Here is a 24,212-nt window from a genome sequence, read left to right on the forward strand (position 1 = left end):
TTGAAAAAAAGCTTGAAAATGTGAATGCTAAATGGATCAAATATCAAAAGACAAATAAAAAACCTCAGAAGCTATTTATTGAAATCTCAATTTTAAAGACAATCTTATGATTCTGGAGGGCCTGTGTCACAATTTCTGAACATTTGGGTTTTGTAATGCCAACAAAATTCTTTAGGGCTGCTAAGTCTTGTTAGTCTGAAATATTTCCAGACAGACACAGATCTGTGGCATGCTTTGAAACACCAGACTTCAGTGCTTTTGCAGTCGTCACTTTATAAGCTGATAAAATATATAAGAAATAACACTGGCAAAAACAACGTATAAAAATTTAAAAGACTGATTTTGGAGATGCCAGTAATTCACTCTTTGGGCCTTATCTAAAAAATATTTTACAACTGGTTTTATCAGGGCAACACCCATCAATACTACCTACTGGAAGTGAGAGTTCCAAATACAATGTGCAGACCATGGTTTTTGGAAAACACAAATTAATTGCTTGGATGGTGATATGGCAATAATTGTTTGATAAAAGGGACATGAGCTGTAGAAAGTAAATCAGATAATATTGCAACACTCGTATAATATTGTATTATTATAATATGTACTTCTAAAGTGCTAAAAGACTAATTCAATTACCATAGAAGCCTTGCTCTTCAAACAATAGTGAATTCACAGCCATGGATGTGAAGAGTGCAATCAACTGCTTCTCACTTCTGTGCTAAGACTAAAATGTAGGATTGCCAACCCTCCAGGATTGTCCTGGAATCTCCAGGAATGAGAGATTAATATTTCATTGATGATTATGTAATGTGATGAAACCTCCAGGAATATATCCAAGCAAAATTGGCAACCCTACTCTAAATTGTGGTTTTGGAAACCATGTTCCATTCCATAGGAAGCCTATCACTTTGGATTCACCCACTTGTGCATGCCAGATTAAAATTCAGTCAATTTAAGTAAAATTGGATCACTCACAAATTTCCAGATTAACATAATTTGGGCAGAGGTGTGGCCAAATCAAATTCATTTTAAAATTCAAGTAAATACTCACAGTCATGTCTGGAAGGACCACCCAGCTGTAGACGTGAACAATGTTACGAGTAAAATGCAATTATACTGACATTTTATAAATAGCATGCACGGACAATAAATGTGTCAAAAAATCACTTCTTAACTGAGGAAATGTCAGCATGTTGAGGATATGCTACACAATATCTCTAGTGCTCACCTTTCACGCTCCTGCTCCAAGAGGTTGGTAAAGTCATCGCTCTTGTTCATGTAATCCGTATGTTTATGCTTCTCATTTTCCAGCTCATAAACTGTGCGCCGATGGCACTTCTCTGCCAAGAGGAGCTGTTCCAACATGCGTCGATACGTCTCTTTCTGCTTTTCTTCCAGTCTGTCCAGCTGGATTGTTGAAAAGGAGAATGGACTGTTTGAAACGTCTCATTCACTTACATTGGCTGATTAACTACCTGCAGAAACTGTATTTGGTAGATGCCAGTTCAGTTATTTTATGTCTTGGGTTTTACATAAAGCAGCGACTGGGAACCAGAGTAACTGTTCTGTGAAAAGAAGGATTTCTTTATAAAGTATATTTATATCAAACATTTTCATAGCTCCCAGATAGATGAAGAACAGAATCTGTGACACCTGTTTATAATACTTTTGTAGTAATGAGTGCTGCCTGCAACAGGGTGCTGACTGCCCTCCTTGCCTACCATCTGAAAGAGGAATTGAAGGGGTTCAGTGCCTCAAGGGAGGCACATCTGAGACAATGATCTTTTAAGAATCTACGCTGATGAGGTGTTCCATAGTTTCTATCAGGTAACATGTCCTCAGGTCTGTGGAAGTAAATGGCCATTGAGGGCCCCCATCAGACCAACAGAGGAGGCACTCTGTATACAAACTGAGGGTACGTCTACACTACAGTGCTAGTTCGAACTAACTTAGTTCGAATTAGTTAATTCGAACTAAGCTAATTCGAACTAACGCGTCTAGAACTAAAAACTAGTTCGAATTAGCGTTTTGCTAATTCGAACTAGCAAGTCCACATTGAGTGGACTCTGAACAGGGCTTAAGGATGGCCGGAAGCAGTGCCGGCAGGGCATGAGAGGAGGACTTAGAGCGTGGAGATGCTGTCTCAGGCTAGCCGAGGGCTGCGCTTAAAGGGTCCCGACCCCCACCCCGGACACACAGTTCTAAGGGGTGCCCCGCTTGAAAACCAGTCCTGGCTTGGATTGCCCGGAGTACCCACACTGGGCACATCACACCACTCAGCCATCAGCCCGGCTGCACTTGCCGCAGGCTGCCATCTGGGGAGAGGGGGCAATTGGGGGGCTGCAGGAGAGCTTCCACCCCCAGAAGCCCGCAGAGCCAGCCCAGTCCTCCCCATCGGGGGCTCGTACCCCATTCCTCCCTCACCTCCTTCCACTTACCCTTCCCTAGCCCCCCTTCTTATTGATGTACAAAATAAAGATAACGTTTCTTCCAACATTGACTCTGTCTTTATAGAACAAAACTGGGGGAGACTGGGAAAAGGAGGTGGGAGAGGGGAAGAGAAAGGCTGGGAGAAGGGAGGGCAACTAACATGATCAAGGGTTGGGAACAGGTCCCAGATGAAGAAAGGCTACAGAGACTGGGACTGTTCAGCTTAGAAAAGAGGAGATGGAGGGGGGACAGGATAGAGGTCTCTAAAAGCAGGGTTTGGGTGGAGAGGGTGCATTCAGAAAAGTTCTTCCTGAGTTCCCATAAAGAAGGACTAGAGGACACCAAAGGAAAGGAATGGGTAGCAGGCTTCAAACTAGTAAGAGAAAGTTGTTCCTCTTCACAAAGCAAATAGTTAACCTGCGGAACTCCTTGCTGCAGGAGGCTGTGAAGGCTACAACTAGAACAGAGTTGAAAGAGAAGTTAGATCAATTCATGGAGGTTGGGTCCATGGAGTGGTATTAGCCAGGGGGTAGAAATGGTGTCCCTGGCCAAAGTTTGTGGAAGGCTGGAGAGGGATGGCACGAGACAAATGGCTTGGTCATTGTCTTCGGTCCATCCCCTCTAGGGTCCCTAGGGTTGGCCGCTGTCAGCAGACAGGCTACTGGGCTAGATGGACCTTTGGTCTGCCCCAGTACGGCCATTCTAAGCTCAGGGCTCAGGGTCGGGGGTCTCAGTGGACTCCCTTGATTTTCATGCACACCTGCTCCTGGGTGGCCAGGCTGGCAGCTCTCCTGCCCTAGACGGCCACTTTCCTGTGCCTAGTGCGGAGATCGTGGATGAGGTCCACGATGTCCACACTAGCCCAGGAAGGTGCCCGCCTCTTGCGGTCCAGGGCAAGCTCCCGGGAGCCGCCAGCCTGGTCCCGGGAAGAGGGGGTGGGCTGGGGGACATCGGGTGGGTGGCTCTGTGCCGTGCCAGGTGCAGGGTCTGCTGGCTGGGTGCTGGCAGGCTTGCACCTGGCACGGGCACCGTAGCCAGCCCGTGCCCCTTTAAGGGGTCCGGGGCCGGGAGGGGGGCATAGAGTTTCCCTGGTGTTGGCCAGAGTGGCCACCAGGGAAACCTGGGGAGGGCTAGCCTCCCACTAGTTCGAATTAAGGGGCTACACACCCCTTAATTCGAACTAGCTAGTTCGAACTAGGCTTAATCCTCGTAAAATGAGGTTTACCTAGTTCGAACTAAGCGCTCCGCTAGTTCGATTCAAATTCGAACTAGCGGAGCGCTAGTGTAGCGCCTAGGAAAGTTAGTTCGAACTAACATCCGTTAGTTCGAACTAACTTTTCAGTGTAGACATACCCTGGGATACTTAATGTTAGACATCTAAATCCTGCATTGTAATACCTAAGTGGGAATTTAGCTACCTAAGCCTGGAGGTTGGCTCTTACTTTGCCATGCCTGACACGGAAAATTGGACTGCACATCTGTGACATGCTTCCAGTCATCTGACTGATGAAAAATAAAATCCAAATTCGGTAGAGTCCGTATGGATTCTTTTTGTGCAATTTTTCTGGTTACTGTTCATTTTAGACTTTATCACTTCCATTTTTCAAAATTTCTCTCATTACTTTATTAGCAACTTTTTACATTTAAAAAAATGTGACTAATTATACTACTAATTTTGACTAACTTATTACTACTACTACTATTATCATACTAGCATTTTTAAACACTTGTTTTCAGGTACATGTGTAAAACATTGCTAGGAAACAGCAATACCAAACATTACTATTCACACAGCTACCTTCAGTGTTTTGCTGGGGAGAGGTCAGTTGAATCAGAGTTCTCATTTAGCTTATAACAAGCATCCCACTCTGCTAGACCCACATAGTACTTTTCTGTTTATGTGTTTCAGACAAAAATATTACTAGGTCCTGCCATACCCACACTCAGCCAATTGTGGGAATCATCTCACATAGCCAGGAGTGGCCAAGACAATTGCTGTTTTATGGTATCCCTGTATGGGCTAAAAGAAAGATGAGAACAGGATTGCGACTCTTTTGAAACAACTGTAGATGATAAACAGGATAGTCAGGTGCTCATTAAATTTCACAAAGGAGAGAGAACCTGGTATCAGTCATATTTTCATCTAGGAAATAGACCTTTTGAAGCCAGAAAATTCTGAAACCACAATATTTTTATACCAATCCTCTTCCAATCATCTCCTTGATATAAACATTTTACAGAGAACAAAGAGTCCCTCCCAAACCCAGGCACCCCATGGACATAGTGCCTTTGCCACCTACTACAAAAGAGTCTTGCTGTAAGCTCCTTGAGCATTCTTAAGAGTAATATTTAATGTATCCTCCAGAATGCTACAATCTGTTTTCCCTGTTAATTAACATCACAGATATTCCAGAAAATGTCACATTCAAAATACACAGTGTACTTTAAATTATGGTCCACTAGACACAATTAATATGAATTGTACTGTGTTCTAACCTTGAAAAACTGTATATACCCTGTAGCATTTATTTGTTAGGCTGGAAGTTATCAGTGATAGTTTTTTGACATGTGGGTAAAGTTCATCAATTGCACCTATTCTCAGACTAAGTAATAGAGTGGCTGTGTGCATCTAAGATTCTTGGGTGTTCTGTGGGTCACTTTTATTCCAAATATGAAGCAAATGTTGGTGTGAGTTAACAGAGGGATCTCTTGGCCAACAGTTATGAATATCTAGTCTCATAATTTGCACTGGACATCTTGTGTATGGTGAGGAGATCTCAGATACAGTGTATCTGGATTCTTCTTTACATTTTTTTCACTCAGGCATGTTGAATTAGTTTGATCTCTTTGCTGACTCCAACTTTGTAACATATACCATCTGATACAGTGGGCTGTTACATTACTGCTCCATTATTACTGTTAACTACTTTCCCATTGTTACTGATTGATTTTGAAAAAGTAGAGAAGACTCACTAAAACCCTAGGGATACTATTCTTTATCTTAATAACTGATCTCAGCGATAGAATCATAGAATCATAGAATACTAGGACTGGGAGAGACCTCGAGAGGTCATCGAGTCCAGTCCCCTGCCCACATGGCAGGACCCAGTACTGTCCAGACCATCCCTGAGAGACATTTATCTAACCTACTCTTAAATATCTCCAGAGACGGAGATTCCACAACCACCCTAAGCAATTTATTCCAGTGTTTAACCACCCTGACAGTTAGAAACTTTTTCCTAATGTCCAACCTAAACCTCCCTTGCTGCAGTTTAAGCCCATTGCTTCTTTTTCTATCCTCAGAGGCCAGGAAGAACAAGTTTTCTTCCTCCTCCTTATGACACCCTTTTAGATACCTGAAAACCACTATCATGTCCCCTCTTAATCTTCTCTTTTCCAAACTAAACAAACCCAATTCTTTCAGCCTTCCCTCATTGGTCATGTTCTCTAGTCCTTTAAACATTCTTCTTGTTCTTCTCTGAACCTTCTCCAATTTCTCCACCTCTTTCTTGAAATGTGGTGCCCAGAACTGGACACAATACTCCAGCTGAGGCCTTTTTTTCCTTTAAGAATGTGTTCTATGCTCAGTGTTGGATTCACCCATTAGGCTTCAGGGCCATTTTTGTTCTACCTATTTGATCCTGAGATAGCTCCATAGACTTCAAATCAAGGTTCAAATGCTATAACATTTTGCATCCAATGTAGCAGTGAGATAAATGTTGCTCAGGGTGGAAAATTTGACATCACTGAACATATTCAATCAAAGAAACATCAGTTAGATGTCTGCTCTGTAGCTTCCAGTGCTTCAGTGAAGACATTTATTATAAAAGATGATTCTGTTAAAATGAAGCTTGTGGCAAAGGAAGCAGTAATTGCATATCATACTGTAAAACACAATCACAGATCTTTAGATTGCATCTCTAAGCTAATTTCTACATTGTTTGAACAAAAATTTTCATCCTCACAAACAAAAAGTAAAGCAATTGTGAAAAATGTTCTTGCTCCAGAAGCTCAAAAGATTTGGCAACAGGAATTAGGTGAAACTTTATGTCTCACTGTTATGGTAGATTCATCTAACCATGAAGATCAAAAGGTTGTTCCTATCTTAGTAAGATATTTTCATGGAAGTACTGGAGTTAATGTGAAAGTTCTTGAACTTGACATCCTGCCAGGTGAGACAAGTGACCAATTAAATGATTATGTTTTCTCTGTTCTTAGCCACACCCTTTACTTCCAGTCATGTGCCCATCTCGACCTTGGAAGTACTACCCCAGGGGTGGGACTTCTGGTGGCAGGTGGACATGGCTAAAGGGGGTTGGGAGCATGGCTAATGTGTCCCTATTTTTGGTTCAGAAAATACAGCCACCGTAGTTATAGGCAGGGCTCAACAAATAGCGGTGAAATCCACTCGCCAGTCCCACACCACACATGAGTCAGATCCGCAATGCACAGGGGCGACCGGCTGAAATCTACTCACCACAGGCAAGTAGATAAACGGATTTGTCGAGCCCTGGTTATAGGTCTTACTTAGATCCTGCTCTTACTCCCTATGAGCCTGATTCTCCACACTGTTATACCATATGAATGCTGGTGTAACTTTGCTGACTTCAGTGTCATTGTACTAGCATAACATCAGAATTATAAGAGAGATTCAGACAGACCGAAACCCGTGCATGCAGGATTGGGTCCACCACCATCAGACTGGCAAAATACCTGTAGTAGACAAACTTTCTAAGAGCTGAATAAAGACTATGAGATTTGGTCTGTAAGCTTTACTTCACCTGATGCAATGATCCAGGCTCATAAAAATAAGGGTGGGAGGGAAATTTCTTTTGCACGTGGATTAACTTCTGTGGAGTAATATTTAATTTACACAGCTGTGAGTGAGATAGTCTTCTCATCCTAACTGCTTATCTGATGATACTCTAACAAGAGACACACTGTCAAGAGCACTTACCACTGCTCTGAACACTGCAGATCTGTACATATTAATGGAAAAGAATTTAAAACACAGAGTAAAAATGTCACCATTCACCATCTCGGGAGGGTTTGGTTTTGCTGAACTGCTCTAAGTTCACTCTTTAGAGGAACAGGAGAGGCAGGGGAAGTCCCTTAAGGAACACAAGAGGCTTTTGGTTCTGCATTCAGAGCCAATGCTATTATAATGGGGAATATACTTTAGTGGTTTTGGTAACAAGGAAATATTGACCTTCCTTTCAATTCCTTCTATTAGCATGAGCAGTGACCACTGCATCTGGCTCTTGCTTTGTGAAATGACAGAATGGTAAACAGGCATTGTCTATTCATCATGACTCACTCTAGGCATCCTTTCTTGGGAAACTCGATAAGTTATTACCTCTGAAATGGGTTTCTCATAGACATCTTCACCTACAGATTTTTCTTGGGCAAGGATGGCATCCCTATGCAACACTCGCAGCACGTTCTCTGGAGCTGCAGATCCATAGTGGGCCTCTAACGCTTCAGGTTTGGTTTTCTCTGTCTTCAGCATGTGGATCACATCTTCTCTAGCCTGTGGATTTCAATTCAATATAATTAGACAACCTACAATGAACAGGCAAACCATACTTATATTACGACAACTACACTGTGTGTATATAGAACACACACAAAGTACATGGGAGGGTGGAGGGGGTATTAAAAGAATATTAAGACTGCAAACTCAAGCCAGAGGGAAATGCCGGAATAAAGATTGCCTCTGTAATCTTAATTTGACCCTTTGGGGGTATGAATTATGACGGTCTTTCTAGCATTACATATGAAGTCTTTGACATTCAGGGGTAAAATCTAGCTTTCCTGGATGCCAGTATAGGCCCTTAACCAAACCAGATCATCCTTGCTCGTCTTACTGCGTCCTGCCTCTTTTACTCTCCATCCTGGTCACTGGATGAGGCAGGTGTCTTGTAGAACAAAGAATATATGCTCGTGCAATTAAACTACGCCATACAAAACACACAAGGGTGCTGAATTCAGATTCCATGGTCAACTATAATTTTGTCATTTCCTACCTACTACGTGCTTGACTTTGAAACTGCTTTTTAAAGTAATTACTGTATGTAAATTGCTAATTTTTTAAAAAAGGAATCTGGAAAAATAAAATATAGGGTATGTCTACACAGCACGGTTATTTTGAAATAATAGCCATTATTTCGCAATAAATTTACCAGCGTCTACACAGCTAAACTGCTATTTCGAAATTAAATCAAAATAGCGGAGGGCTTATTTGAAATTGGTAATCCTCATTCCACGAGGAATAGCGCCAATTTCTAAATCGCTATTTCGAAATAAGCGCTGTGTAGACACTTATTTTGAAATAAGGGGCCTCCAGCTCTTCCCAGGGTGCCTTGGTGGCCACTCTAGCCACAACCAAGAAAACTCCTCTCCCTCCCGCCTCCCCAGAGCCCTTAAAGGGGTAGACCCTGGCCACAGTGCCTGTGCCAGCTCCAAGCCTGCCAGCCCAGAGCAAGCAATCACTGCACCTGACCCAGTGGCCCCCGCATGAACCAGGCAGCCAGTGCCAGCCAACCCTCCACCACCCCCCAGGACCAGTCTGCCAGCTCCCAAGAGCCTGCCAAGGGCCAGAAAAGGCGGGTGCCTGCCTGGTCCAGTGTGGAGATCAGGGACCTAATTCCGGTTTGGGGGGAGGCCTCCAATGTCCATGATCTCCGCACTAAATGGAAGAACGCAACTGTCTGCAAGCGCATGGCTGCCAGCCTGGCCACCAAAGGCCACATGAGAACCAAGGAACAGGTTCACATGAAAATAAAGGAGCTGCGGCAGGCGTATGCCAGAGTCAGAGGGGGCAGCTTCCAACCAGGGACAGATCTAGACCCTTGCTCCTATTTTGGTGCCATGGACCACATCCTGGGGGACAGGATGGTCCGTGCCCCCCCAGGTGGTCATCGATCCTGGGGCAGAGCTTGCTGCTTCCTGCTGCTTCAGCCCCTACTGCCTCCCCAGCTACCGCTCTTCCTCCCACTTCTTCGGCCCCTGCCGCTTCTACCTCCCCACCCTTCCCACACCTCCAGGGACACTGAGGCCCCCGCACCTGCAGTGCTGGGAGACAGTTGGGTCAGCGAGACCCCCAACCTTGAGCCCTGAGTTTCTCCTCCCCGTTCTTCCCCTTGCCTCCCCCTACCAGCTCCTTCCTCCCAGGTTTCCCCTTCCTCTCTCCCAACCTCCCTCCTCCTTTCTTCCACCTTCTTTCCCCAGACTCACCTCAGTTTCATTCGCCCCACACCAATTTTGTTCCATAAAGAGGCTTTGTTGTAATGAACACATGTGTCTTTTATTGTACAGCAGGAAGGGGCATTAGGGAGGGGTAAGTGGAAGGATGTGAGGGAGGAATGAGGCACAAGCCTCCAGTGGGGCACACCAGGGAGACTGTTTCTGCCTGCAGAACGTGCTGCCAGGCTGGTAGCAACACATCCAGGAGAAGCACCAGAGTGCCCAGGGGCAGCTCCGGCTTCATGTTGCAGAGTGCTGTGGTGTCCTGAGTGAGGGCAACCAGAGCATACAGAGAAAACAATGATTTGTTGTCCCTCAGCGAGGTAGGCAAGAAGGCAAGGAAACCTTAGAACCGGCTGTCTGGGGAGGTCCCTTTAAGCACAGGTCTCAGATATTCTCAAGCAGCAGCCCCACAAGGTAACTCCTGACCTGATGCCCTGCCAGAACCAGTTCCGGCCAGCCTTAAATGCGATTCAGCGTCCTATCAGTGTGGACGTGCTATTTCGAAATAGCAAAACACTATTTCGAAATGCATTTTGTGTCTAGATGAGTTATTTTGAAATACGCTATTTCGAAATAAGACATTTCAAAATAATGCTGTAGTGTAGACATACCCCCAGAGAACTATGCTAACTGCTACATGGATTGTCAGTAGGGTTTGAACCAATGAACTTTATATTCATAACATGGATTTCAAAAACGTGAACTAGGAAAGTAACTCCAGGTTGAACCTCCCTGGTCCGGCACCCTCATGATCTGAGTGGTCCCAAACAAGGGAATTTGCCAGACCAGGGGAGGTCAGATGTCCAGGCTCTCCCGCGGCTCCCCTCCTGGCTGCTGCCTCAGGAGAATCTGGAGGCCTGATCTTCATGGACCACCTGCCTGGTTCTGCTGCCTCCTGCCCACTCACGGAACTCTGCTCCCTGCTCTTGGCCCTGCTCTTGTTCCAGGGTACCCCAGACCCATGTGGGGTAGCAGCTGCTCCTGGGGTTCCCTGCCCTGGCCACCTGGCCCTGTACAAGGCAGCAGCTACTCTTGGGGTTCTCTGCCCTCTCTGCTTGCCCTGCACTGGGCTGTAGCTGCTCCTGAGGTTCCCTGCCCCCATCTCCTGGGGGGGGGCAGTCTCTCCTGGGGCTCTCTACTCCTAGGTCACCGGCCCTGAAGGCTGCCTCCCACCAGACTGGCACCACTCCCAGCCACTCTCAACCTCTGTGGCCAGAGCTCTCTGATCTAGCAACATCTATGGTCCACAGATGTTGCCAGACCATCGAGTCCTGGACGAGAGCAGTTCAACCTGTAGTAGCAATAAAGGGCTGTTAAAATCTATGTGTACCAGCCACTAGAGGGAGACATAGCCACATTTTGACAGTGATTGACCTAACTATTTGCTAGACAGAGAAGTATTATGAGTTTATTCCTGGCAGTGGATAGTAATTTGTTCTTGTGGTTACAAATAGCAGAGCCAAGCACATTGATTTGCTGTGTTGTGGTTCTCCCATATTAGAAATAGAGGCCAGTTCCCACCTCTATGTGAAGTGACCTTGTATAATACCTACTGCCCTATTGATAAAATGGGGGACTTACACTTGCCTGCCTCTTATCAGAAGGTTGTGAAGCCTTGCTCAATAATAAAGGTTGCAAATATTAGAGAATTAAACTCAGTAAGTGGAGAATTCATGCTTTCCTACCAGCTCTCTCCTTCCATTAGGTCAAAAGCAGCTGCTGCTACTACTCCATTGAACACTGATTCTGTGGAGAGCTAAGAAGCCATTTCAGTGCATAAGGACGATTCAGAGATTTTAGCATCAGAGCTCTATGGAGCTGCTAAACACACACATGGTGATTTTCAAAGACTTACAACTTGACCAAACTGGACTGTGTTTTCATAGGGTCAGCAAAGGTACTGTCTCGCCCCAAGACTATCACTCTGCTTTTTCCGAAACTTAAAAACTGACAGTAAGCAGCCCACATGTTAACAGTTATGGACAACTACGAACAGGGCTTTCTGATGAAAAATATTAGGCAACCAAGCATTGCAACTGTCTCTTCCTGTAATACAGAGAATACATGGGAGAGAACTACAAATATTTTATTTGCATGAGTCTGAGGAAGCCACATTACTCATGAGTGACAAAATGAGTTATGCAGGTCATCCCCAACTTATGCCAATAAAATCTGTACAATACAATCCATCATGTGCTTGTGTGTGATACTTAGGTTACATGAAAAAAAGTATTGTAAGAATGCTTTGGAGACATTAAAGAAAAATTGTTACTACTTTTTTCATACTTTTGCTGCAATAGCAGGTACATTAGTTATCATGAGTTCAGTGTTTAGGCTCAGAAGAAGCCATAAAACCCCCTAAAAAGTGGAATGAGAGCGCTTTTCTATGCATATACATGTTGCAATTTTAAAATACATTCTCTTTGGGCTCTTTCAAGAGTAGAAGTAAATATTGGATCCCACAGAAAAGCAAAAAGCAAAAAGCACTGCAAGGCTGGAAGATACTGGATTGTTATTTTGTGGCATTCTTTTCTCTAGTACAGGATTGATCATAATCTGAGCTGAAAAACAAGTAAATATTTCTCTGTCAGGTTGATTTTATTTCATATATAATGACAACTCATTGAAGATGGTTTTGGACTGTCAAGGAAGGATGGGAAGATGGATGAGACAGAAGAGATGCTCAAAGGTGCACGGTATTAGTTCTTTGCATAGTTTTATGATTTTTCACATGGATATCACCCATGTGTATATATGTACAATGTAAGATATCCATGTCCATATCAGATGTACTGTATGGTACATACATACAGGTGGCCATACCTATGGTCCATATATATGGTCCATATCATATATTTGTATGTGTACACGAATAAGCGTGTGTGAATATAATATGCTCATGTTTGTATCCTCATCTTGTCAGGGACATCAGCACTGTTTTCTGGTATGTTACCATGGACTTATGATAACAATTTATGAAAAGCAAACAAACAAACAGATACTCCACATGAGGTTGCTAGGAAACTCAGAGTTAAAAAAAAAAGGGTCTGTGCTAATAATAAACAGAACACCAATTGCTTTTATCTGGTAAGAGACAAATCAAGGAGTGGGAGGATTTTGAAGTGTAACTTCTCTTAAATCTTAAGAGATACAGGGTCACAGACTATACAATAGCTTTGGTAGTTCTCAGGATTTCAGTTAGTCTCCCTACAGACTCCTCATAATGATTCCACAGGGAATTGGCTGAAATAGCTGGCCTGTGAAATTCATGATTTCATGTTTCCTCCAAATGACTAATTTTCCACTTAAATGACACATTGCTGTTTTGTTCCAAGGCATAGTGATAAAGTATCTAATTAAAATAAGCTTTAGGTCACAGGTCATTTTTAGATAGCAAGTCAAAATAATCCCGTCAGAAAAGAACTGGGTTGCCAGGGGCCACATACTTGGTTAAAAAAAAATCGGAGGCGGATTCTCCAGTGGGAAGTTCTTTTTGTCTATGTCTTCACTACAAAGGTTAACTGATGAAGCTTTTTATCAGTTTCCAGCAACCAGCATTGCCATATCACTAGAGCACATGAATACTTGGCTGCTTTTGTTGGTGCACAGCCTCACTACAAATGATTGTGTCAGCAGAAGATACATTGCACTGTGGGTGGATGTTCCAGTACCTTCCACACCACTGTCCAATGCAAAGCTTGGGGGACATTTTGCTGTGTGTTTGGGGAAAATAGCACAGTGCTCAGATTTATGTGTGCTTGGGTTACATTCCCCTTTCCCCTTCAATTACATGCCATTTAAAAACATTCTCATAGTTCCTTGAGATGCTTTTCTTTGTCCCTCGTATCCCCACAAATAAACCTGGATCCTGCAAAGCTCATGGAACTTTCAAGTCTGTTTTAGAAACAGTGCACATTTCTTCTCAATTTATGGAACTTCAGCAACTACTACTACAATGGATGCAATGAAGACAAGACAATTGAGGAGGGGGGAATGAATAATATAGACAGTGAATTAAAACTGAGGATGTTGCAGGCATTTGTTGATCAGTTCCATACAGTGGAGTGGTGCTTCTGGGCTGGAGAAAGGAGCACTGAATGGGTGGGATCACATTGTGAGGCAGATTTGGAATGACTAGCTGTAGCTGCAAGGACTTTCGGATGCAGATGGCCACCTTCCTTGACTTCACTTTTGCCCTCGGGCACACACATACTAGAATGAGAGCTGCTTTGACAGTGGAAAAGTGGGAGGGTCAATCACTTTAGTGTTGGAAAATCCAGTGTAGTGGGTGTCAGAAAGATGTCCAAGGATGTAAGTGTTTCCTGATATATAGATATGTGACGCTAGGCAATGTGAAGAAAATAGATGAGAGATTTGAAGCTTCCCAAACTGTAGTGGGACAACAGATGGGATATATATCCCAGTCCCGGCAAACAGGGACTCTATCATCCCAATAGGTGGGTATTTTCCATTAGGTTTCCTGTTTGTTTAATGTTACCTAGTATAAAATGCATGCTAGGGCACAGGCACAAGCAAGGGATTTCAAAAAGAAAGTAAACTTGCCTATAAAATCACCGACTGCAGTCTCTAATGTCTCTTGGTGGAATAAATGTTTTTTTTCTGGCATTAGAAAACCATTTCTGAACTTCATTGCTCTGGCCGGGCCACAGTGCCCCAGGCTGGGCTCACCACAGGCAGAGGGGCTGCTCCAGCCTCCTCCAGTTAACTATAACTGGTAAGTATCACCCAGTAAGAGTGATGCTTATTGGTTAACCATTCACATCCTTAATTCAGACAAGAGGTTGAGAATCACTGTGAGGAACTTAGAAAATGGATGGATTTTTACTTTAGAAAAATCACTTTACCTTTGTGTTCACTCATAACTTAAAATTGTTTAATATGAAAATGCCAAACCAGTTTTATGCTCTATGCAGATTGCGTGTTCTATAAAACTGGCACTGTAACTTATCTTGTCTTCTTTTACAGCTGTACAATGCACATGTCACTGCTGCACTCAGTAATCTTTCATATGAATGAGCACACTGGTCACTTTTACCTAGTTAGAGTGGAAAGGCTTATCGTTACTAGAAGTTTTTGTTTCACCTGGGAGCCATATGAGGGACTGTCTGTGTGAACTTTTTGAGAGGAGGATGGTGAATGTTACAAATTCAGTTCTACCTAATCATAATTTAAGGCCAATACAGGCAGTCCCCGAGTTACGCGGATCTGACTTACGTTGGATCCGCAGTTACGAACGGGGCTGTCTCCCTGGTCTGCAGCAGACCAGGGAGAGGAAGCAAAACGGCGGAGCACGTGGGCAGCGGACAGCCCAGACGCGTCTGGGCTGTCTGCTGCCCGCGTGCTCCGCAGCTTTGCTCTGCTTTGCTCCCCGTCTCCCTGGTCTGCAGACCAGGGGGACGGGGAGCAAAACGGCGGAGCACGCGGGCAGCGGACAGCCCAGACGCGTCTGGGCTGTCTGCTTCCCCCGTGCTCCACGGCTTTGCTCCGGACGCCTGTGGTACAGCAGCTGGGGCACTGCCAGTTGGTCCCGTAGCACCGCTCTGGGCGCTACTGGACCAACCCGGCAGCCCCCCAGCTGCTCTGCCCCAGGCGTCCTGATTCAGCCACTGCTGGTCAGTTTCAGCAGCGGCTGACTTGGGGACGCCTGGGGCAGAGCAGCTTGGGTGTTGCTGGGTTGGTCCAGTAGCGCCGAGGAGCGGCAGTGCTACTGGACCAACCCAGCAGCACCCCAGCTGCTCTGCCCCAGGCATCCCCAAGTCAGCCGCTGCTGAAACTGACCAGTAGCTGACTACAGGAAGCCCCTGCCCTGGGCTTCCTGGAATCAGCCGCTGATCAGTTTCAGCAGCAGCTGACTTGGGGATGCCTGGGGTTCTTAAGTTGAATCTGTATGTAAGTCAGAACTGGCGTCCAGATTCAGCCGCTGTTGAAACTGATCAGTTTCAGCAGCGGCTGAATCTGGACGCCAGTTCCGACTTACATACAGATTCAACTTAAGAACAAACCTACAATCCCTATCTTGTACGTAACCCGGGGACTGCCTGTATTTACAAAATAAGCCACTGATTTTGGGCGCCCAACCTGAGTAATCTTATACCTGATTTTCAAAGGCAGTACACTTTCAAACTGATAAAATGAAGTACTTTTTACTAGAGCTGTCAACTGCTGTTAATTCAAGCAATTAACTTAGAACAAATTAACTCAAAAATTGATTGTAATTAATTGCAGTTTAATCACACTATTAAACAATAATAGAAAATAAAAGATAGTATTTTTCAGTTCACTTGAAGGGAGATCATCATGATGCCTCTCCCCTCCATCTCCTGCAAAGTGAATTAGAAATCATGTGGTCCTCTAGTCTAAAGCCTCCAAAAGTAGCTGTTTAGCGAGATATTCAGGATTTAATCTGGAAAAAGAAATCTGTTGGAGAACTGATGATTATGAAGGGTGGAAGCCATCACTGACTCCATCATGGGAAGGTACAGCTTCATTCTATCTTCCATCTTGATCACTTCCCTTCATTCTACCAGCACTGCCAGCCTCATGTCCCTTCATGCTCTTCTGACTTCTGACTTTATGACTTCATCCATGTTATGATCAATGGATGGAATAACCTTTCCACCAGAATATGGCATCCTCATTGAAATCCTTCAATAAAGGCTCACCTATTCTCGAAGGTCTTAAACACCAGTATTTGTCAAGTGACTTCTCTACCCCACCATTATATAAGGGAAGTGAGAATGTGAGTAGAAAAACATCCCCCAAAATATAAACTAGCACTGTCACTTTCCTCTGGTCATCCAACATATCTTGTCTTCTTTACCATATACTTCTTTACCATAGGCTTTGATACTGTCTCTTGTCCAGAATGGACCACAGTCAGTGCTTTGCATAAATAGCCTCATAGAATGTAAAATATTCTTAGCCTGGTTCTCATTCTGATTCTCACCACAAAGTTCTGTTTACATCACACTGGCCCTAAAGTGGGTGTATATTATACTGTAAATAAGAGCTCTGTGAAGAGGAGAGTCAGGCTGAGAACATTTTGTGCAAAACAAAAGCTTCCACTGTGTTGTTTGTTATTTGTTAAACACTGCATCTCCTTCACACTGTTCTGGTAGGGTTAACTGTCCTAACCCACACATCACATACATTATATTTTCACCCACACTGCTAAAGCAGCATAAATAGGCCCAAGCATAAATGAGAATAAGACCCATGGTTCAGGGGGGGAAAGTGTTGTGAATTTACTGCTTGAAAGATGATTGACAGTCTGGCAACCAATGGTCTTGATTTGTTGATAAAACAATTCTGCATGAGTCTCCCATTGTGTCCTGCCCATTTCTTACCTTTTTGACCCAGGGTATGTCTACACTACAGAGTTTTGTCGGAAAAACGGCCAGTTTTCCAACAAAACTTGAGGAATGTCCATACTGCAAATGTATTCTTCTGCAAGAAAATCAAAAGAACAGAGAGGTTTTTCTGACATTTGTAATCCTCATTCTACGAGGAAGAAGCCTTTTTCTGAAAGAGGTCTTTCACAAAAAGGCGTGTGTGGATAGGGAAGAGGGAGTTCTTTCGGAAGAAAAGGAAAGAGGAAAAAGCACAGGTGCCCTGGTGGCTATTCCATCCATAGAAATCACAGCTTACTTTTGAGAGAGCATCCATTCAGCCTGAACTCTCTCTTTCGAAAAAGCAGATCACTTTTTTGATGCACTTTTGCAGTGTGGATGCTCTCTTTCGGAAGAAGTTTTTTCGGAAGATCTCTTCTGAAAGAAGCCTGTAGTCCAGATGTAGCCCCCGAAGATTGCTTTGGGGTAAATTTGCAGTCTGGTCTCTAATCCCTCTCAGTCTTTAGCCTCTCTAAAGAGACTGTTGCCAAAACTGCACATTAACTCTTTGAGGTGGCAAAGCTGCAAGCTGGACTGAGTGAGTCAAATTGTTTCATATGTAAGTAGGGTTTGAACGAATGCTTTCCTGACAGCTAGCTGGAAGCAGGGGGGAGGGGATGGGGAGAGGGAGGAGAGAAGAGACCCTAGGTGTGTCTATGTAAATGCAGTTTGTTCCTGCTTTGCTTAGATTTGCTGTGTATTCAGTAGCTGGAGCAATGTTTTGCTCATTCTAATCAACTTAATTTGTGACTCACCATCCTCTATATTTGTATTAAATGCAGGAATAGTGAAATATGGTTACCAATGTATGTAATTTTTGTGGGAACACAGCAAAGCAGGACTGTGCTTAATCTGTTCCAAAGGAAAAAGCTCACATTTAGCAGAAAGGACCTTGCTAAATAGAGGCTTGGCCGTCACAGCCCTGTGAGAGTAAGAAGAATGGGGGCACATATTCTGGTTGAGATTACATACCCTGCCTGGACTGGTTGGATCTGTTTCTTCTCACTGTTCAAAGAATAGAGCTAAAATAGGCTTCAGTATGAGCTTCTTTCTTTTTTTAATTGTCCTATTGGAGTTTGGGAGAAGTCTGGGCTCTTTTTAAAATTGTGGTAGAGTGGTATTTCTGCCTGTAAAGTACTAAAATCACCGGGAGCAGAAGTCACTTGAGATGGGGGCAGTGTTTCTGTCCTGCCTGTGAAAGAGATAAAAATTACTGAGAGACACAAGAGATGGATGGCACCTGCTGGTGACTAACAACCAGCTGCGCAGCAGTGGAGAGGCACAACAACTGGCCAGCAGGGTGGCAGCAGAGAGCAGGCAGATGGCAAGCAGCCAATAAGATACCCCTTTACCTCCCTCCACGCAGGATGGGAGATGAACTCTGCAGATGCACCTCTGAATTCTAGGTCTGCACTGACTAAGGGCAGCAACACTGAGGGATGGGTATCTGAAGGGGACTTTTGGGTTGCTTGATTCAAGAACCTGAGAGGAAAAGGACACTGCCCAACCTACTTCGGGTAGGACTTTTACTCATGGTTTCTGTTTCTGAACCCTCTTTGCGCTCTTCTCCCAAATTAATTCCAAGTTATTTCTCTCCTTCTATTAAAAGTTTCTTGTCTGCTCTCAGACTCTCTGCTTGGGGAAGTGCTGCCTACCAGAGGGACCCAGAAGTGGTGTGTAAATTTTCCAGATTACTGAGGGCTCAACCTGGTTTTGCGTTGGATGGAGGGAAAGGAAGCCCTAAATAATGAACCCAGCTCTGGCTGCTGCAGGCTCCACCTGGCAGAAAGGTTACACATATAAACCACCAAAGAGCCATTAGATTGTTAGTTTTCAGTCATTATCAACAAGAGCTGGATTGGAGTCAAACCAGTGACTCATTGGTGAAAGTAAAGCTCATACCAACCCCTGAGCCAATCAGTTTCTTAACTTCTTTCTTCAGTTCTAGCTCTACATAACTTGCCTTCCTGCTGGCGCCACATCTTCTCAGAGCTACCTATCAGTAATAATCTCTGCCTAACAAAGTAATTAGTTTAGAATTTGCTGATCAAAGAGCGTCTTTATTTTAGTAACATAATGAGAATTCCCCAAGCTATTAGGAAGGAGCATGGTGTAAAGTTAAGGACAAATGATATCATTCATAAGCAATGCTTTCAGGAAACCATTAAAAGTTCATCTGGTATTTTTCACTTTCAAAAACTGCCTTTCTAATCACCATGGCACATTGGAATGATTACACAGGTAAAAGCACCGTATAATACAGGATCAAAGTTTACAAAGTCATATTTTATCTCTGGTTAATGGCATGACAGTAGCTGTGAAATCATGGATAGGAACACATTTGTATTACTTGTGCTGTTATTTTATACCTTGCAGCTTATTAATAGTGCAACAGCTGCCTTGTATGGGATCAGAAACTAGATAAGGTCACAGGTTCCTCAAGCAGTGTGGTGATCCTACCAGTGGCTAATTTCCTAAATTCCAATAGGCTTTGCAAGCGTTTCACATAGAGCTAATAAAGACCACAGGCAAAGTCTCAAATTGCACTCCTCTCTTCTAAAGGAAATCAGGTGGCTGTTCTCAACCTGCTTTCAGCTGTATCTGGGACATGCTGGGTGATATGTCAATGCAGAGATGGAAAGGACCTTTTGTTTTTGAAGATTCCAGTTAGACAGTTCAGGTCATACATGTGTATAGTAATGGGTCATCCAGACAAAATTAATGCAGATGACTTCTTCAGGCAGCTGTAGTCCTAGTGTGTCTCAAAGCATATTATAAGCAAACACATACATCAGTGTAACCTTCCTAACAAAAATCCAAATGCTAGATTTTATAATTCCCTTTCTCTTGTTAGACTCTTAATAGACTATTAAAAAAAAAGGTTCCTACATTTTGTACTATAAAAAGAAATAAAAATTGGCCACTACCAAGATATTAAGTTGTGGCTCTTTTGAGCCATCTAATATTAAACTGCCCCTTTATGGAGCATCCACACACTTTGTAGCGTGCTACCAAGCCCATTAGTTCAAAATAATAGGCTGCTCATTTTGAAATCTGTATTCCTGCTTTCCTCAGAGAATAACGCTAATTTCAACATTGTTATTTGAAACAGGGTTAGCGAGGATGCTCTGGTGCTGCTATTTTGAAATTAGTACTCCCCAGAGTAATTCAAACTAATTACTCCCCAGTGCTTCCTGTGGTTGTAAATCAAGGTACTGCATCCACATTAACAGAATCTGCCTCGGACTCATTTCAAGGCTTCCCCATAGTGTGGACATGCTATTTAGTTTTTGTAAAATCAGGAGTTAAGTTGATTTTAGTAATTTCAGAATAATTTCCTAGTGTAGACATACCCTTAGACTTCTACTATTATCCTACCTCCTCAAAGTATTTCTGTGTACTCTTATCATGACTTTGTCAAAGGTTGCTGGGCTTTGTGGACAGACTGTGCCTAGAACCCCTGGAGTGGAACAGCTGAGGTCAATTTAGCTGATTAAAGAAGGCTGGGCTACCCCTGGGTCTATCAGAATAGGTCCATATAGCAAGGAAAACCCACAGTAAGGTGAGAGATGTTATTTTCTTCCTGTGTAGAGTACCAGGTTCCAACTCTTCTATCTGCAGGGTTCAAAGGGATGTTGGGAGGCTGCCAGGAACTGGAGTGCCAGCAGACACTCTGAAGCCTGGGTCTCAGGACTGAGTTAAGACTGTGTTCTGTTTGTTTACTTCTGCTATGAAAATAAACCTGGACTGTGGCTGGACAGAGAAGCATGCTTTGGAGCTGGGGAGAACCAATGGCCCTGGTGACAGACAAGCTAGACATGTGTTGTTGGGATCAAATATTTACTATGAACAAGATCCATTGCATAGGCTGCTTCAAAGCTGGATCCTGTCACTGAGCACCACTATAAATTGCAATACTTTTTTGACAAAAATTTGAGAAATAGTTCTCACTCCTACATAAAACCTCTGATGCAGGTTCTTCTCACATGTATGATAATTCCAACCATGAAAGGATGCTGTCTTTTTTTTTTTCTCTAGAAACAAATGGATGGTCTTCCTATGATTAAAGAAATCTTTTTTTTTATTGTACACAAAAACTGCTTTTCACCTGAGCTAACTTCTGCACTGCTTGGCGGTGTGCAGCTCCCTTGAATTAATTTGTTTTGACATCTATTTACCCAGGTTTATTTATGTGACTTATGGTTTGTAGTTTAAGGAAGAGTGTGATTTCAGTGATGAAAATTTGACTTTCAGTCTTTGTTGGATAGTTCAGTGAATATTTTTAAAAAGCAAGATATTTCTAGAATTGCTGGGAAAATGGAACTGAATAGTGTTGTCCTGCCCACAGGGTGCATAACTTTTACCTTACATTAATATAATGATGCTGTCCGTGTGTTATCAATTACCAAGAACTGCATGTTGCTCCGAGGCTCTTACTATGATAATACAGAAAGCCCTATTAAAATCAGTGTGCAGAGGAGACATATGTTGCGCCAACTCATCCCCTATATAAACTCCACTGAAGTGACTCCAGTGGAGTTACATCACAGACGAACCTGGTCTCTTATAGTTAAAAAAAAAAAAGTCCTAGCTAAAGATGACAGAGCTGTGAAGGAAAAGCACTGAGCAATATATTACTTATTACAGTGAGCTTTGAAACAGATCAAATGAGCACTAGAAGACATCTGTCTGTTATTTCCTGCCCACACAGCTTTGTTCTGCTTTATTGCCAGAGAAGAGCTCCATAGATGATGTCACTTTTCTCTGAAGAGAACAGGCCACCAGAGCCTTTCACTGACATAATTAATTAGCTGTAGTCTGGGCTAGGGCCAGCAAATTCCCATGGCAAGGCCCCTAGAAGTATTAACTCCACACTGCTTGAAGTTTTCTGACTACAGTGTAATTTCTTGTCTGTTGACATTGAAGAGGAGCATTGCTCTGTCAAAAAACTGGTAGGTTGTTGCAGGGTGCAGACTTACAGTTTCATGATCTTTGGCAGCAGAGAAGCAAATTTGAAAGGTCACTGTAGATTATGTACACAAATGAAAGCATGTTGGGATAGGTCTTACACGCTTCAGGAATGCTTCCTAATGGCTAACCCTGCTGTTTTGGGGGTTACTATATCCAGCTACATAAATTATATCTTAGCCAAAGTTAACCATATAAAAACATTGTACACATGACTTGTACTCAACAAAAGTAGAGGCCACAAACTGAACAGCACCAACTAACAAGAACATTTTTTTGAACAACCTGTAGATTGTACATAAGGAAGAAACACCCACAGTTGCATAAAAAGACTCATCCACATTTCCAGGTTGTTGGATTTCTGCAAACAATGTGTTTGCTGATTTCAGTCTTAACAGGACAATTTTAGATTTTATACTCCTTCCAGCAGACAGGAAGCTAGTCAGAATTTTTTGGTATTTACATCTATTCTCTGATTTGCATTAAGTCATGGTAATAGATAATCAAAGTTTATACAATTTTCTTCAACCTACAAAAGGTAACTTTGTATAAAGCAGAAGTAACTTTGTTAAAGGTATGTTAAAAACTTAAAACTATTTTTAAGCATAAATGAGTCTGTTATGACCATCTAACCTGACCACCTGTAGCTCACATCCAATAGAATCTGAGGCAGGAATTCGTGCAGCAAGCCCATCAAACTCTTGGTTGAGCTAAAACAAAACTTTTGTAAGATACGCAGTCTTGGTTTAAAGTAGGGCTACGTCTACATTGGCAAGATTTTGCGCAAATACTTTTAACACGAGTTTTTGCGTTAAAGTATTTGCGCAAGAGAGCGTCTACACTGGCATGTGCTTTTGCTCAAGAGATGTGCTTTTGCACAAAAGCATCCATGCCAGTGTAGATGCTCTCTTGCGCAAGAAAGCTCCGATGGCCATTTTAGCTATCGGGCTTTCTTGCGCAAGAAATTCATGTTGCCTGTCTACACTGGCCTCTTGCACAAGAACAGTTGCACAAGAGGGCTTATTCCTGAGCGGAAGCATCATAGTTCTTGCACAAGAAGTACTGATTTCACACATTAGAACGTCAGTGTTCTTGTGCAAGAACTCCCTGCCAGTGTAGACAGGCAGCATGTTTTTGCGCAAAAGTGGCTGCTTTTGCGCAAAATCATGCCAATGTAGACACAGCCTAGATGTGATAGATTTTGCAGAACTTGCTTCGGAAAATTGTTCCAATGCCTAACTACATTCACTTATAAAATTGTTTCACTTCCAATCTGAATGTGTTTTAGCATTGGCTTCCAACCACATACTCTTGTTATGCCATTGCCCATTAGATCAATGGGTAGATCAGGTGTAAAGCAGGGCTGGTGACTGACTTCTCTGGGCCTTAGGCAATATGGCCATGTCTACACTATGTAGAAGATCGAAGCTGCTACAGTCAATCTTGCAGGGTTCTATTTAATGGGTCTAGTAAAGCCCCGCTAATTTGCACTGAGAGAGTGCCTCTGTTGGTGCGGTACTCCTGCTCTTCACGAGGAGTAAGGGAAGCTGATAGGAGTGTTGTTCCCATTGACCTGCTGCTGTGTGGACCGTGATTTAAGATGCATTGACTCCAGCTATATAATGTACATAGCTGGAGTTGCATATTGTAAGTTGACCTTCCTCTCTGGTGTAGACCAGATCTAAGGGAAGGCTCAGCTATGGATCCCTGGAAGAGGCAGGACCTTGGACAGAAGAGGTTGGGCTAGAGGCCCTTGGGCCCTGGGGCAACTGCCTCTTTGTCGTCCCCCCTTGCCAGCAGCCCTGCCCCAACTACAGTGCACACCCCCTAGGAGTGGCAGGGGAAAGTCTGGGGGAGGTGCAATGAGGCCTGGCCCAGACTCCATGAGGAGGGAATGCCACCTAGCTCCACTGGCTCTAGCCCTAAGTCCCCAGCTCCACTCCTGACTGCTGCCTCCACCCCCATCTCCCACTCCTGGCTGTGGCTCAGCTCCGACTCCTGGACATGCATCAGCTCTTGCTTCTGGCTGCAGCATGGCCATCAGCCCTGGCCTTGACTTGGCCCTCAGCCCCTGGCCACAGCTGTGCCTGGGCCCAGCTCCCAGCCATTGCTCCTGGCCAGAATTCGACCACTGGCCATGGCTTGCTCACCATCCTG

At 43.7% G+C, this 24,212-nt stretch overlaps 1 protein-coding gene across 3 annotated transcripts in view; it reads right to left on the reverse strand.

Moving 5' to 3' along the window:
* The window catches only part of FILIP1 (filamin A interacting protein 1), a 147,204-nt gene that overhangs the window by 59,313 nt on the left and 63,679 nt on the right, over positions 1 to 24,212 (reverse strand). For all 3 annotated transcript variants that reach the window (XM_006131943.5, XM_006131945.5, XM_006131944.5), the window contains exons 3-4: positions 7,787 to 7,960; positions 1,229 to 1,407 (exon numbers count right to left, since the gene is read on the reverse strand). In XM_006131943.5, the coding sequence (XP_006132005.2) occupies positions 1,229 to 1,407; positions 7,787 to 7,960 (353 nt within the window). The remainder of the gene's footprint in view (positions 1 to 1,228; positions 1,408 to 7,786; positions 7,961 to 24,212) is intronic.

Source organism: Pelodiscus sinensis, chromosome 3 (genome assembly GCF_052426305.1).
Source record: "Pelodiscus sinensis isolate ZL-2025 chromosome 3, ASM5242630v1, whole genome shotgun sequence".
In the NCBI taxonomy this organism is placed as follows: Eukaryota; Metazoa; Chordata; order Testudines; family Trionychidae; genus Pelodiscus; species Pelodiscus sinensis.